Genomic DNA, 17,434 nt, shown 5'->3' with positions numbered 1-17,434 from the left:
TGAACAAAGGAGAAACCATGTGAGAGGACACAGGCTAACAGCCTACACATCTACAAGGAGCACAGAGAAACATGTGAGAGGACACAGGCTAACACCCTACACATCTCCAAGGAGCACAGAGAAACAGTGCAAAGTAAACTCTATTTCTGGCTGTGCTGCTCTGGCAGTTTTGGAGGATGCTGCAAATGTTAACAAGATGCAGAAAATAAATGGGCTCCTTCTTCAGTGCAACTTTTATAGTACTTACGCTAAAAATATTTCTACATTGGGTATAAATAAATGTTACCTGGGCAGCATTTAAGTAAAGAAATGATTTACTTTGCAAAAAAAAAAAAAAAGTACAAGATGACATATATATTAGAGACATAGAAGCAAAGTTCTAAAGTACAGAACTTATGTCTGAATGCCAGGAGTGGTAAATGTTCACATAGCCCCCAGTATTATATTATATTCTTTCAGGTATTTTAAGACTTGGTAAAGTTTTTTGATTCGTGTTAGGGAAACAAGTGGAAGAGACCAATTAGGCTTCTTTTACGGCTGTTGCCAAAAAAATTAAGTAGACTTTGACTTTTTAGTTTTTAGAAGGAGGCCTTCTCAGTAATACTCCAGGATTTCAACACATAAGAACATTTATGAACCTCAATATTTGCTAGCTTTTAGTCACTCTAGGGAACAATTTCACTAGCTTTGCTATAACTGGATCAAATGGTAGCTGTATTTTTAGTTTTTGACAATATTCCATAATGACTTCTATAGAGCTTACTTGTACTGTGAGAATTAAGAACAGGTTTGTTTTATTGAATCTTAATCAGCAGGTACAGGAATATCAAAAGTTAAATTCTTTGAACAGCTACTTAAAATTCCAAGAATTTTTACTTATTGATGCTGCATATATATTTGGGTAACTTTTAACTAATTCTACCTACCTACCTACCTACCTACCTAAAGAGTTGTTACTGTCTAACTAGAAAGAAGATGTGCAGATGTAGTGATGCAAAGGACACAAGTGCTTAACTCCTGAAGGGGGCAACACTGTGGCAAAGAGATGACACATGAAAAGAAAATCACAAAATAAAATGCTGTTTGCAGCAACACGCTATGGTGGAAACTGGTTGTAATTTAAAGCCATCATATTGACTAATGCACTAGAGAATGTAATAGCCTTAAACATTGCCACTAAAAGTCGGACAAGTTCAAAGCTCCCATAATAACATGCCGGATAGGTTACCTTTTTATAAATTAAACATCTGTATGTGCAACATTTCCACAAGTGAAGTTAAAAAGGAAACATTACCACCTCCCAAAGAAAAATTTACTTATTCTTTCCCACTACTCCTATTATACCTTTATTTCTGCTTTTTCTAGATTTAATTATTCTCCAGTAAAACAAAGAATAGTGGGAAAACAGTTCCTAGTAAGTAAGATACCTCGATTCATGAGAGTGCCTCTAATTTCTTCCTCTGATGTACAGTAAAGTACCATTTCAGTATAAAAACTGCTTGCACAGCATGTCGTGTATATTACTGTTTATGTGTGGAAGGGAGGGGTGAGGATGCAGGAATCACAGTCTTACAAACAGGTTTGTTATGAATAAAATTACTTCTATATTTTGAGACAGATTCAATAAAGTGTAATTTGCATACAATAAATGCACATACTATAATATAAATCATGTTTAGTAAATTCATAAACTGATACAATTGTCACTATAATTAGTTTTAGAACATCTCCACTAACCCACAGTTCTTCGTACCTACCTGTAGTTGATGGCTCTCACTTTAGTCCTAGAAAACTACTACTTTACTTAAATCTCTATAAATTTACCCTTTCTAGACCTTCCTATAACCAGAATCAAACATTATCTCATTTCTGTGTCTAGCTTCCTTCACTTAGCTCATTTCTGAGGTCAATTTGTGCTGTAGTATTTATTAATAACTTAATTTTTCTTGCTAAATAATATTTCATGGTACAGAGATAACACATTTTATATAATAAATTACCCTTGATGGATATGTGGATTGTTTTTGCTATTATGAATAATACTGTTTGTTATTAACATACACCATTTAATTTCTCCTAGGTTGACGTCATGTTTATTTTTGCAGTACTGGGGATTGAATCTAGGGCCCCACACATGCTAGATGATTATGCTACCATTAAGCCACATGCTTGAGTTCACTCTGTTGCACAGGCAGGTTCTTCTCTAGTCTCCTGAGTAGCTGGCATTACAGGCCTGCACCATATGTCTGGTTGTAGGTCCATTCTTTCCTTTTGTTCTTTGTGGTTTTTAAAAAATTTAGTATTTGAGAATTCAATACAGGCATTCAATGTGCTTTATTTAAATCCATTCCTGGCTCTTTCCTCCAACTCCTCCCACACTCTGCCACTTCTCCATCTCAACACATACTCTTTTTCTAAACTCACTAAGTTCACTAGTATGTGCACAGTCTGAGTGTAGGGCTGTCCACCAGCACATGAGCAACCCACCAGGGACTGCATCCCTACTCTTCCTCCCTATAACTACCAACTGCCAACAGCTTCTCAGCTATGGGCATGACTTTGTGACACCACCCATTCATGCTGAACATTTTTGATGGCTAAACCTTTTATTTTTGGGCTGGGGTCTCACTCTGTAGCTCAGGATGGCCTTGAACTCATTATATAGGCCAGACTAGCCTCTAACTCATGGCAATCCTCCGGCCTCAGTTTCCCAAGTGCCTAGATTACAGTCATGTGTCATGTCTCTCAGCTGGGTTGATTCTTAAGAGTAAATTGCCAGGGCTGAGCAATATGTGTGCTTCTGGCGCTCGTGAGGTAGAAGCAGGAATATCTTGAGTCCAAGACCATTACTGGCTTCATAGCAAGCCTAAGCCTATATGAAACTTCACCTCAAAAAAGGAAAAATGTGAACTTCGTAAGCAACAGCCAAATGACTTCCCCAAGTAAGACATTATGGCATTATCTTGTCACATTTGGGATTTTTTTTTTTTTTCTGTAAACAACCATTCTGTGGCTGTGGAGTGGTATTTCATTGTGATTTATCTGTACTTTCCTAGTAGTCACTAGGATAATGATAATACATACTTTCCATGGGCTTATTAGCTATGGATTTATAGGCTTGTTTGAGTGAAACACTATTTTGTGCAATATTAGAGTATATTGATTTGTTACTCATCTCGCATTATGAGTATTTTTTTACATTTATTTATTTCCTTTGTGCGTGCATATCTATGGGAGTGTGCATGTCATGGCTTGACTGTGGAAGTCAAAAGATAACTTTTTACAGAGTTAGTTCTTTCCTTCAACTATGTGGGTCCCAGGCATGAAACACAGGTTTCCTGCTCACTTTGAATTCCTTCCTTTGTTGCTCTCAGTAAGCTGTGACTTGAGATATGTAAACCAAACAAACCTCTTAATCCCCAAGTTGCTTTTGGCTATCTGGCCAGAGGGCATAACTGATTTCAGTGGAAATTTCTGGAAGCTCTTCTTGACAGCAAAATCGTCCCTACAAATCTTGGTGATTTATGCATGTGATTAAGGAAAAGCTACCTCTGGAAGTGCCTTGAGTCCAGTTGGGCACATCTGCACTCTCTTCTGCTCTCCAGTGCCTTTATGAATGTTTTTGAAAGCATTTTTCTGACACATGCTGTATATATTTCCAATGATCTGATCCTATTAGCTCTCTGTAGCTTTCCTATAGGATCCCCACACACCGTAAGGACTCAATGATTGTATCTGGACCATACTCTCTGCTTAACAAGTGGCTGTTAACTATATCAGGTTAATTATACAAGAAAAATGCCATTTGCTCTTTTAAATTATTTTGATGAACAGAGTGCTCCAGCTTGTTTTTAAAAACATGCTATGTAATATAAATACAGCCCAATGACTACCTAAGATCTCCTAATGTTAAGTGTTACAGGTAGACAGTGTGGAAAGATGATGGAGCTGAGAGTAAAGGACTAGCAAACTTAGCAGTGAGCCTGCATATTTCTGAAAACAAGTGAGAAAGGCACAAAAAACCTAATGCAAGTTATCTAGCACTCAGCAAATGACTCAGAGGGCAATGTGGACGAGATCGAGAACCACAGTGTGCTAGAACAAAGGAGAAGCTGTTCACTTTGCTTTTTGGCTACAGAAGTGAAACATAATCACTGAACAGTTGACCACAGATACTTAATCTTTGTAAGCCTTAGATGATCTAAGGCTATTGGATACAAAGTTAATTTTTCAAAAAACTCAAGATCAAAAGAAAAAAAAAAAGATAGTCTTAAGATTTGACTAAAGGGAAACTCAAGTTTTAAACTCTTCTGGAGGGAACTTGATTTCTAGGTAAATAAAAGATAGAAACCAAAATGGATTCAGACTTCAGTTCAACCTGTGCTACACATCCAATCCAAAAGGATCTAATCAAAATTTGGTATGAAAAAGAAATGTTAAAAATTATATATCAATAATTTTTATCTCAGAAAGACTGGGATATCAAAATTACTGCTTAAAGTGATATAATAGTGATAGATTATAATTAGTACTATGATTGGGCACACAATTTTATACTAATCAAGTTATACTGATAAAAATTACAAATAATTAATTTCCCTGCAAGCCTTGGACAGTTTACTACCTCAGACTTTAGGAGCATGTGGCTTTCAGAAGGAAGTTAGGAAATCATAGAGAATGCTTCCTGTGGTGGAGACTGTATCATGTTTGAGGTGAATCAAGACCTTTGCGGTGAAAGTTTTCGGGACTCTAGAGATGACACTTTTATATTTATAATATTTAACACTTGATGCATTGCTGGTTTCCTTTTTGTTATAAGGAGAATTTTTAAATATTTTGGCAAGTTTGCCAGAGGCTGATGCTGGGTGTCTTATGCAGTTGCTCTTCATTTTATTTTCTGAGACAGGAGCTTTCACTGATGTGGAGCTCACCAACTAGGGTAGACTGAGTGGCCTGCCGCCTCCCCAGTTCAAGGATCAAAGGTGTAGATCACTGTGGCATCTTGTTACATGAGTGCTAGTGTCAGAACTTAGGTTCTTGTGCTTCATGGAAAGTACTTTATCAATGCAGCCAGCTTCCCAGTTCTCCTTTATAATTTTGGTCTTTTTTTGGACTTGAGTTTTGTGCAGGGTGATAAGTGTGGATCTATTTGCATTTTTTCTACATGTAGACATCCAGTTAAACCAGCAACATTTGTTGAAGATGCTCTCTTTTTTCCATTGTATGGTTTTGGCTTCTTTGTTGAAGATAAAGTGTCCATAGGTGTGTGGGTTTGTTTCTGGGTCTTCAATTTGATTCCATTGATCAACCAGTCTGTTTGTACGGCAGTACCGTGCAGTTTTTATTACTGTTGCTCTACAGTACAGTTTGGGATCAGGGAGGGAGATACCTCCAGATGATCCTTTATTATAAGGATTGTCTTAGCTATTTGAGGCTTTTTGTTTTTTCCATATGAAGTTGAGAATTGGTCTTTCAAGGTCTGTAAAGGTCTGTAAAGAACTGTGTTGGAATTTTGATGGGAACTGCATTGAATCTATAGATTGCTTTTGGTAGGATGGCCATTTTTACTATTTTAATCCTACTGATCCATGAGCATGGGAGAGCTTTTTATCTTCTGGTATTTTCTTCAATTTCTTTCTTCAGAGACTTGAAGTTTTTTCATACAAGTCTTTGTGGATATAGTAAAGGGTATTCTATCAGAATGGCTAAGATAAAAAAGTTAAGTGACAGCACATGCTAGCAAGGATGGAGAAAGGGGAACACTCCTCCATTGCTGGTGGGAGTGCAAACTTGTACAGTTACTTTGGAAATCAATCTGGTGCTTTCTCAGAAAGCTTTCTCAAGACCTAGCTATACCACTCCTGGGCATATACCCAGAAGAGGCTCCACCATATAACAAGGACATTTGTTCAACTATCTTCATAGCAGCTTTATCTGTAATAGCCAGAATCTAGAAACAACGTAGGTGTTCCTCAACTTAAGCATGGGTGACAGTGTAGCAGAAGTCAGAAGCCTTGAGCCAATAACTCACTGCAACAAACATTTGTAAGCAAAGAAGTGTGTGCAAAAGGGTACACTGAGGGGACACACTGTGATACACTAGAGCTTCCACATGAGATTTTTTTTTTTAATTTTGGGTTGGGGTGGAGATTACAAAGGCAGAGGTTGGGCACAAGGGGATGAAGATGCATAGGATTGAGGTGCAAAATGTGAAATTCACAAAGAATCAATAAAAAGTCAAATAAAAACAAACAAAAACAAGACATATTAACATGCCACTTTATATATTACACACACACACACACACACACAGGCGCGCGCGCGTGCACATACAATAGGAAGGGACTGAGGAAGAGATAAAGAGAAACTAATAAAATGAAAAAGGCTTTACACAGACTAATCTGTATAGACAGAGTATTACTAATTAAAATCTGCACTTGCAGCCCAGGAAGAGAAAGGCAAATGATTTGTCTAAGGATAAATATGAATTTGCACACACAGTACCGAAGGGTAATCCTCTCTAGCTCTGAATGATAGAAACCATTTATTTCCCATTTATTATCCCTAAGTTCTAATTAGTGTTGGTTAATAGCCAAACTTTCTGGGGTCTAGAGAGAAATCTAATAGTTGTTAACGTAATCAAAATAATGTTACTTAAGAAGAGAGGGCAACAGGCCCACTGGGTAAAAGGCATTTGTCATCTGCTGTACAAACTTGGTGGCCTGAGTTTAATCCTGGAATCCACATAAAGGTGGAAGTAGAAAACTGATTCTGTAAATGTTCTCTGACTTCCACCTGTGCACTATGGTATCTCATTCTGCACCCAATCACGCATGTGCACACACTGGAATACTAAATAGCTAAACATTTAAAATTTATTTAAGGAACTTTTTATTTTTCTTTACTTCATCCCCTCCATGTTCCTGCCTCCCAAAGGGGTCTTACCGTGTAGCCCTTGCAATCTTCCTGTCTCACCATCCAAATGCTGAGGTTTTTAGATATTTAATGCTTGTTTACTTTTTTCCCATAAAAGTTTATTATCAATGCTTTGACAAAAATATTTTAAAATGCTTGCCTATAACACAAGTATTTTGTTTTCTATGCTGCTAAACTTTTTTCTTTTTATGTATGTTTAAAGTTTTTAATTATAGTTCTCATTTGCATATCTGTAAAATCCTGAGTTTCTAAAGCTTACTATGAAGAGCCAATCCTATTGTAAGCAGCTGCAGTGTTCTGCAGAATCTTGTCATCTGGCTTTAACAAATGCACCCCACCTCAGTTATGACAGACTAAAAGGAATGTTCACTCGTGCTCAAAGGAGTCAATTCTGAAGCAATTACTCTATCTTCTGATTTAATCATATTTTTGAAGAATCTTCATTTTTCTTTTTTCCTCACACATTCAGATCTTGACTATATTCCAAGACGGTATGGAGATTTGAATCCTTTCTTAAAACAGGATGTGCTGTGACACGACACAAGAACACATCATGTACTGCAAATGTCTTCTTAAACATTGCAAAATATGTAGCTTCCAGCTATGCTTTCATTTTTGTGAATTCTTCCTTTGCCAGTAACTGTGTTCTAAGCTTCTTCATCAGAATCAGATCTTGATGGTGTTGGCAGGATGCTGCAACCTGCAGCCTGTACTACCAGTGAAGGAATCATGAAACCACATTGCACAGTAGCAAACTCACTTTGCTTAGAGTTTGGCAATGGTCTCTTTGTGTGAACCTGCAGAGACACAGCTCTTGGAAGATTCACATTTATTGTTCAGAGCCTGGAGTGTTTCTTGCTGGTGCTGTTATCCAGACCTTCCTGTGTCATGGCTGCTCTGAGGTGATGCCTGCTCTTACTGTCTGTATTTTATACTTTTTCCTTAGTCTATGTATTGCTGGCTCTAGACTATGGCATTTTCATTGTTTGGTAGTCAGGCAGAAAAGAAGTACACAGAAAAACCATTTTCATTGAAGAACAAAGCCCACCTTCTTTAGTATACAGTTTGCCTTCTCAGAGAGTAGACACAGCTTTTCATTGATATTGTTCTTAGCTAAGTAGGATGTTTCTCAGACTAACCCAATTATTAAAGAAAATGCATTCCAAAAAACAGTTCATCACTTCCCCCCCCCTTCCCCTCCTTCCTCCATTACCCTCTCTTATCCTCCATCTCTTCTTGCAATGGGACCTCTTTCTGATTCTTAGTCTTCACTTTAATTTCTTTTTCTTTCTTTGCCACCATATTTTCTTTATTGAGTCCACAGTGAACAGATGTGTAAGGGTAACATTTGCAAATGTGTAGAGTCAAGGCCTCAGCTTAGGGATAGGGCCAGATGTGGAGCACAGGAGGCAGGATTAGAATCCAGAATGTAGTACTCTTTGTGAAAAGGCTTGAAAGCCTGCCACAGAGGTGGTGGGGACAATAATGATGCAGATAATGACCATGACGACGCTGAAGACTAGGGAGCTGATGTTCAGGCACTTGGCACTGGAGATGTAGGCCTGGGCCCCAGTCACATTGCCCACCATCTTTCTGTCCCTGGACTTCACAGAGTAGGCACAGGCAATGAACAGGACCAGACCACATGGCTGGGCACAGAGACCTCTCTGGGCATGTTGACCATGGTGGTTCTCGCAACAGCTGAGTTGTGTGGTTCCTCCAGCTCAGTCACCCCATACTCCTCTTTGATTGTCTCATAGCTTGGAGAACATCAGGCATTGGGGGTCAAGAAGGCTTGGGAATTGTAAAGACTCTGGAACAATCGCACCATCTGAAGGATGGCTGCTGCTACCTGGGCTCTGTAGACCCGCCCTTGCTTGTCTTCACTGTAATTTCATGTTTGGGCTTTGTTTGTTTGTTTTTCGAGATAGGGTTTCTCCACATATCCTTGGCTGTCCTGGAACTCATTTTGTAGACCAGGCTGTCCTCAAACCAACAGAGATCTACCTGCCCCTGCCTCCTGAGTGCTGAGATTAAAGGTGTGCGCCGCCACCACCACCCTGTATGCTTGTTTTTGTTATTGTTTTGAGAGTTTTTTGGTGTGTTTGTTTGTTTGTTTGAGACAGGGTTTCTCTGCATAGTTCTGACGCCCTGGAACTCACCATGTAGAGCAGGCTAGTCTTGAACTCACAGGTCTGACTCTGCCTCCCAAGTGCCGAAATTAAAGACATGCACCACCATGTCCAGCACTTTCATGTATTCTTAAAACAAAAATCTAGATTTTTATATATGAAAAAAATACTAGCCTTAGTGCATTCCACTTATATGGCAATCTCCAAGTCCTTATTTTATTGCAAATAACAGCATTTCATTCTTGTTTGTAGCTGTGCAAAACTCTGGTGCATATATACACCATCTTTATTTATTCATCTGCTGATAGTTACTTTGTTGATGACATCACTTGGCTACTGTGACTAGTTCAGGGATGGAGAATTCTCTTGATTAAATTCAGGTCATCCCTGTAAGCACTTTACAGACTGAACCATCTCTTCACTCCTATTTCATTTTATTTCCAATAATATCATTTGGTTTTTTTTCCCCTCTCCCTTCAAAACCTTTTTGCTAATTTTTTCCACTTAGTTTACTAAGTTTGTTGTCCTAGTCTTCAATTGATTTTATTTCATTCATTTGTTTCTTTTAATCTTCTTTGAGGTTACTGATTATTTTTTAAATGAGACTTCTTCATTCTTTGACATTTCAACAATTTAAATATCTTTAGATTGGGTTTTAAGATATGAACTTCGGGAGCGAGTTTGCCTTTGTCTTTTCATATTTCTTGTGTTTCTGTTGATACCTGTGCACTGATTTGTATGGATACTTCTTAGTGACCTTCTTTTGCTTGAGGCCCCCAAACCAATCAGTGGTCTAAACAGGCTGCTACAATGATAGTACCATCCAAACAAGTCAGAGGGAGAAAACAAATTGGAAAAAAAATTACTGAAAGACTATACACCATGAATGACCATAGGAAGGTGGCAGAAATAATGTAACATAAATTATGAATTAAAAAATTAATAAAATAATAAAATAAAGGATGAGGCAAGAAAGAAGAAAAAAGAAGTTTAAAGAAAAGGTGAAGTAATGAAAAAATAAAAACTACTTAAAAAATAAAGTTATATATAAGGTAAGAAGAGGAATAACAACACTAAAGATTCTAAACATGAAGTAAAATAGTATTTAAATATAATAGTTTTTTAAAAAAGAAAAGAGACAAAGAATTGGAAAGGCATTTTCTTGGGTGTTCTACTATTGGAATTCTTTGGGTATATGCTGGGTTGTATCTGCAGTCTGTTAGAGTTCCTCTCTGTGTCCACTGTTTGTGCAGTACAGGGGGCCAGGCTCCTGGGAGCTGACTCCAGACAAAAACCCAGTTTAAGCAACTAGAAAGTTTGTGTACCTGGAGGTGGAAAATGTCCAAGCCAAGGGGAGGGCTGGAGATGGGGAAGATGAGTAGAGGACTGATTTCTACTCTGGAGAAGGAGGGGTAGAAGAATGTTTGCTCTGTCTACTGAAGTGTCTCATGCTTTTGGTCTACACTCAGCAGCAAACCACTTGTAGGTGTAGTCGCTGACCTAGGCTCAGAGCTCCACGTCTTCACAAGAATACACTGCACATGGGGTTCTTTTCCTGACATAAGAACACACTGGTCTAAGGTGCCAGAATCATAAGCTAACTCTGCTGCCCCATATGTGACCACCTCCCTTTGGTGGGGAGGCCTGATGGCACTCAAAGAAAGAATAAGCAGGCTACCAAGATGAGACTTGATAGCCTATGACCATACAGTGGGGGAAGAGGTCCCCCTTGGTCTTAGACCTAGGGGAGGGGAATAGGGTGAAAGCAGGAGGGAGAGAGGAACAGGAGGATACAAGTGATGGGATAATAATTGAGTTGTAATCTGAATAAAGTAATTAAATAAAAATTTTAAAATGTTTTAAACAAACAAACAGAAAACAAAAACAAAAACTTATTTTACTTTGTTAAGGGCCGAAAACAAGATCCCTCATTGATATGAAACACCAGATCAGGATGGGCTTCCAAACCTCATCAAAGGACTGCTACTTACTTGAAACATACAAACCCCAGGACAACTCAAATTGCAGATCTTCATCCACTCAGTCCTAACCACTGTTCTCTGTTTCACAAAACTCTACTACACTAGTAAAGAATTAACTTTTCTGGACAACTACTGCCAGTAGAGATGAAATATGGGAATTTACAGAAACCAGTGTAAAGAACATTTTATATCTTACTAAGTAGGTAGGCCTGAAAATAAGGAATTAAATATGAATGTCTGTCTCTCATTTTGTTGGCCTTTATCACTTCAGCATTTAAAAAGAAGGACAAATTTACACATATCTCAAAATATAACTTTGAAAATCTTAAGCGCACATAGTTATTTTTAAAGGGAATAAAAAGATACAAAATGATTATTATAAAAAGAAGCTCACCAATGATGCCGCTATCTCTGCTTTCCAGGGTAGAGGTGGGGCTGGTGACGGCCCCATAGCTACAGTCCTTGGCAGGTGCATTTGTACTGACTGGTGGGAGCGTAGAGCAGGGGCTGCTGGCTGGTGGAGAGGCAGTGCTGCTAGTCAGGGTGGAGCAAGGACTTATCCTCTGGGTGATTGCTGAAGTCTGAAAATAAAGTCAGTACCAAATAAGATAAACTGATCAGCTATTAAAATATATCTCTTCATTAAAAAAAATAAAATATATCTTAAGACCAAATACTAATGTGATAAAAAAAAAAATCAATAAATAATTTCCATGTAGCTTTTACAACAGTTACACTGGCTTTGTTTCTGCTTTCCAGGATGAGAGATCCCATGCTCTACAGTTAAGGTAAAGCTTGACCACTTAACATGAACAGAGAGTTGTGGCTAGTTTTTCCGTATACGTTAAATAAAGATTAAAAAAAAGAAAAAAGAAATTACCCGTGACTTTACATTTTGGTTCACTAACAGAAATTTCTTTTAAGCACAAGTTACTACTTCCAATCAATGAAAATTTTCAGAAAGCTTGGAATATTGTCTTGTTAAAAACCATCTTTGGTTAGAAAAAGAATACCTTTGCAGCTGAGAAATAAAAAAAAGTTCTTAATGAAAAGAAGGGTCTTTTTGATAAACAGGCTATGAGTACAGAGCAAAATACCTTATTCTGCAAGCTTCTCTAATGACAAAGTAAACAATGTTTATTTAACACAAAAAGACATTTCTTGTAAAAAGTGATTGTGTGTAAAGATAAATTTATATTATGAATAATTCTTGTGTCTGAGATGACCACCGTTCTAAGTTTCTTGTTAGACAGGGATGGAGCATGACACAGGGAGGAGATGACCTTGAACTACTATCCTTTTGCCCCCACTCCCAAGCTCTCCTATTATATGAAGGCATCATTATGCCCAGCTTTCCTTGGTAAGTTTTTAAATATGAAGGTATCAAAAATTACCAAAGAGGTTAGTAGTAATACATTCTGACTTGTCCAACTAATGAGAAATCCAATTTTTTTCTTCAGCTCTTTTTATCCAAATAAATTACTGATATAGTGAATAAAAGTACTTTTTGTAAAGCACTAAAGCACTTTTATCCTTATAAAAGTCACAAGTGATCAAAGACAAAATTATTTGAAAAAGCACTAATGATAAATTTAACATGTTTAAATATTAAATTTAAAGGAAGCTTTTCAACTTCTTTACATATGGTCTCCATCAATAGTCTCTTTCCTGAAACTGAGAATCTATACTTAATAACTAGAGGATGTGTTAATTATAAGCTGCAAGAATATTAACAATCTTTAACTAATTTGGTAAGGATTTTTGGATGTTGTATTTTAATTTTTGTACTATATCTAGTCATAAAAGATACATCTGACTTAAAAGTAACAGTCTCATTAAGTTACAGCCACATAAATCCTTTCAATCGTATCAGTAATATGAGGAACTGATATTTCATTACGCTGAAATAACCCCTCAAAATCCATGAGGCAAATTCCTTCTACTATACAGTATCTCTCCAGAGAAAAGAGGAATTTCAATTTCTTTGTAACTTCTGTTTATGCAAAATGTTATCAGTTGTTAGAGCGATAGCTTTTAAGTGGACATGCAGCTGAATCACCTATAGAACACATTAAAAAACAGACAATTTCCAACAAAACCAACAGATACTGAGCCCTAGACCATCTCAACTTAAACATTCAACACACTTTTCTAAAAGAGCCAGATGTTTCTTTCTGTACATGTAGGATGGCTCACAAACACAACATGGGCTACAGCACTGTAGGAGAGGGGAGAATCCGTGGGCTCTTGGGGTAAGAGGATCTCGGCCTTGGTGTACACTGAGAGTAGAAAAAAAGGTGATTTCACTCTTCTGCCCTTGCTACCCTCCATCTTTCAGCCAGAAAGCCACCTTGGTGACATATTTCATTCTAACCATTGTAGTGAGTGGTAAGGGAATGGCCTGGTCCCAACCATTATAGGGAGGTCAACACATAATTTTACTCCTCTTGCACTCAGTTTCTATAGCTTGTAGCCGATGAGATGAACTGCACTCAGGTATTTTATACTGGATATATCTATACTTGCCATAAACTGAAACAAAGTTTTATTTTGGGATGACTCCATGGTTAACAACCCATTTCTGTTTATAGACAAGATTCTCTTTCTAGTCTTTGTCAACAGACAGTGTATCATATACATAGCATAATCCATGTGATAGTTAATCCCTAACACATGATTTTTACACTATATTTTTTACAAAATAAAGTATCACAAAACACATGCTTTTAAAAGCCTTAAATGTAAAAGCAAAAGTTGTAAGTTGTTTAGAAACTCAAAAACTGTTCAAGCCTTGGGAATTAAAAGACAGCCCATACATTTATATATGGAAGGTAGTGAACAAGATACAGACAGTATTTTCCATGCTGCAAGCCAAAATGGAATTTAGGTACTCTAATTCTAGAAGCTTTTAGCGGGTTTCCAATTGTCTATAACATTCTCTATAGGGAGCAAAATAAAGTTCACAGTCTGTATCTTTTATAAGGTTCCACATAAATACAGGTGAGTGGCTGGTGAGATGGTACAGTGGATAAAATCCCTTGCTATGCAAGGTTGATGCCCTGAGTCTGATCCCTGGAACCTACATGATGGAAAGAGAGAACTGTCCCCATAAAGTTGTCCTTTGACTGCCCTAAACATTCACCACTGCACATGTGCTCCTAGTTCGTAATTCCAGTCCTAGTCCTACAAATTCCAGTGGTCAATAGAGCCACTTTTTGTGTGGTTCCAAAAAGTTGAAAATTGTTATATTCCAAAAAGCTACGATGGTCATTATCATTTTTTTTATATTTATGTAATGCTTAACAGTTTTTAGATGCTTTTTATATATTTTCATTTCTTACAAGTAGGTAAAACACCCATATGCACTTAATAAGAAGAAAAGAAAGAATTGTGAAAATGGGGGCCAGGGAGTTGGCTCAGCAAGTGAAAGCTTTTACTGCCAAGCCTAGTAATCTGAGTTTGATTCCTGGGACCCACACAGTAAGGAAAAGAAATGACTCCCACAAGTTGTCTTCTGACATCCACATACATGCCGTGGTACACTCCTGACATAATACACAAATAATAATAAATAACATAAAAATGATATTATTAAAAATATGAGGCAAAAATTTCCCTAAACCATAGCTTTGCTTATTTTACATGCTACTTATGCTGCATACTGCTGCACACTTTTGTGTACAGTACTTTCAGCTTATGAAGTATTATCTTCACAATGACCCTATTGTCTTGTCATCCTTCTTTTTTTCTTTCTTGGCAAGTGGCTAAAAATTAATCTAGTGCCTTTTATTTGCTGGGCAAACACTCTATCACCATTTATCCCCCAGCCTCATGTTTTAGTTTTATCTGAAGATACGGCCTTACGAGTGTATTTAAAAGTAAGGCACAGTCTACACACTTGTGACCTTGATTGAAATCACAGTGACATGAAGAATGTCATAGCAGGATGGATGGATAATTTTATCATTTATGAAGAAATATAATTTTGTAGAAAAAAAGAAGTACTTAGCTATTAGAAGGAGGGGTAGCATATTTGTGATCTTTATTAGGATAGTCCCATGCTAACTTGACATAAACATCAAGAAATAAAAAGTATTTGGGAGTTAGCTCAGTGGTAAAGCACTTGCTAGCAAGCACAAGGTCCTAGGTTTGGTTCCCAGCATAAGAGTAGGTCAAGGCCGTCTCCCCAGACCTGAGTAAAATATTTCACTATAAGGCACTAAACTAGTTATATTTCTATTGCTGAGATAAAGGCAATGACTAAAAGCAACTTGGGAAGGAAAGTTTATTTCACCCTGCACTTATAGTCTATCATGAAGGGAAGTCAGAGGAGGAACTCAAGCCAGGAACCTGAGGCAGGACCTCAAGCAGAGGCCATGGAGGACTGCTGCTCGCTGGCTTGTTCCCTGGCTCACTCAGCACGCTTTCTTATACAATCTCAGACCACCAGCCCAGGGGTGGCTGGGTCCCCACATCCATCACTCACCAGGAAATGCTCTACAGACTTGCCTACAGGCAATCTGCCAAAGGCATTTCTCATTGAGATTCCTCTTCCCAGCTAACTCTAGCTTGTGTCTAGCTTGGATACTACCCAAAGGAAGGTTAATTGCAACATTATACTTCAAAACTTTCTGAGATGGACACTCAGAACATTAATTCCTCAGGTTTTCAACTTTTTAAATAAATGCATTCAAAACTCATCTTTTTTCACTAAACCTTGAGCTTTAGCCTATAAATTATACTTAGTTTTCATTGCAACAGTTTAAAATATTTTCTCATTTCCTGGATTCTAGGGCCTCTGAGAAACATATTATTTAATAACTAAGCATTTGGGGATGTTTAACTTTTAGCTAAGTTAATTTCTAAGTTAATTTATTATTAATTTTAGTGGTAAAAGTAATTGGTAGTTTTAGAAACTAAAGATCAGCATATCATTAATCTGGCCATACTCCACATGAACTTGGGAATACTGTATACTTTAATTTCTCAGTGCAGTGTTAATCCCTCAGTTCTGTCACTTGGGTAGCTTATTTGTTAATCATTCAGCAGCTTTACATATATAAAACACAAACAAAGCCAGCACAGTGGTGCACACCGGCAACTGCAGCAGTCAGGGAGGTAGAGGTAGGTGGATCTTTGTGAATTCAATGCCAGCCCGGTCTACAAAGCAAGTTTAGGACAGCCAAGGCTACACAGAGAAATCCCGTTTCGAGAAACCAAAACCAAATAAAACAAACAAACAAACAAACAAACAAAAAAAACCACAAACAAAAAAAAAGTGACCACGAAAAATTTAATTATATTCTAGACCTCAAAATGAATTCTAACAAAAGTGCTATTTTTCCTTTCAGAGTGAGCACATGCTCACACACCACACCATTTTCTTTTCCTGATTCATATTATTTGACCAAGCTGATAGTGCACAGCTTACCTGATTTTCATCCTGAACCTCCATGCTGTACTGGTCACCTGACTGTACTTCCGTGACTTTCTCTCCAAGGAGGAAACCCAGACGAGTCATGAGTGTGTTTGCTGCCTCATCTACAGATGGAGGTGGGCCCAGTTCCTGCTCAACATCACCTGGAGCAAGAAGACAGCAAACATGAATCTTAAAAACAAGATGGCCTATTTTCATTCTATTGTTCTTTTTTAGTAAAAAATTTTTTAGTTATTAATTTATTCATATTACATCTCAGTTGTTAGCCCATCCCTTGTATCCTCCCATTCCTCCCTCCCTCCCGCTTCCCCTCCTATTCCCCTCCCCTATGTCTGTGACTGAGGGGGACACCTCCTCCCCCTGTATATGCTCATAGGGTATCTAGTCTCTTCTTGGTGAGCTATTATCCTTCCTCTGAGTGTCACCAGGCGTCCCCATCCAAGGGACATGGTCAAATATGGGGCAGCAGAGTTTGTGTGAAAGTCAGATCTCCTTCTCCACTTAACGGTGGAGAATGTCCTGTCCATCGGCTAGTCTGGGTAGGGGTTCGAAGTTTACTGCCTATATATCCTTGGCTGGTGCCATAGTTTGCGTTCTTATATTCAGTTTTTTTCTTTAGTTTTCACATTCTAAATTCAAAATTACCATATCCAGTCTATCAGCTGATTGTTAGAATTCTGTGTGGGTGCGTGTATCCTCACGTGTAGAGGCCAGAGGTAAGCCTCAGATGCTGTTCCTTGGGAGCTATCTACCTGTTTGGGGGTTGGGGTCTCTCTCTGGTACTAGAGATTGCTGCCTACACCTTCCGGGCACTGGATTACAATCAATTATGATCCACCATGCCCAGTCTTTATGTAAGTGTGAGACTGAGCTTGGGCTCTCCTGTTAGCAAGCCTTTTAATCTGTGTCATCTCCTCAGCCCTTGAGTCACCTACTTTTTTTTTTTT

General features: G+C 37.9%; 1 protein-coding gene across 9 annotated transcripts in view; it reads right to left on the bottom strand.

Moving 5' to 3' along the window:
* Tanc2 (tetratricopeptide repeat, ankyrin repeat and coiled-coil containing 2) overlaps positions 1-17,434 on the bottom strand; it is a 282,558-nt gene that overhangs the window by 119,510 nt on the left and 145,614 nt on the right. For all 9 annotated transcript variants that reach the window (XM_051158874.1, XM_051158875.1, XM_051158876.1 and 6 more), the window contains 2 exons: positions 16,482-16,630; positions 11,445-11,631 (listed from right to left, as the gene is read on the bottom strand). In XM_051158874.1, coding sequence (XP_051014831.1) covers positions 11,445-11,631; positions 16,482-16,630 — 336 coding nt within the window. The remainder of the gene's footprint in view (positions 1-11,444; positions 11,632-16,481; positions 16,631-17,434) is intronic.

This window comes from Acomys russatus, chromosome 16, assembly GCF_903995435.1.
Source record: "Acomys russatus chromosome 16, mAcoRus1.1, whole genome shotgun sequence".
NCBI lineage: Eukaryota > Metazoa > Chordata > Mammalia > Rodentia > Muridae > Acomys > Acomys russatus.
The sequence above is the reverse complement of the archived record's forward strand: the minus strand, read 5'-3'. Positions and strand labels throughout refer to the sequence as shown.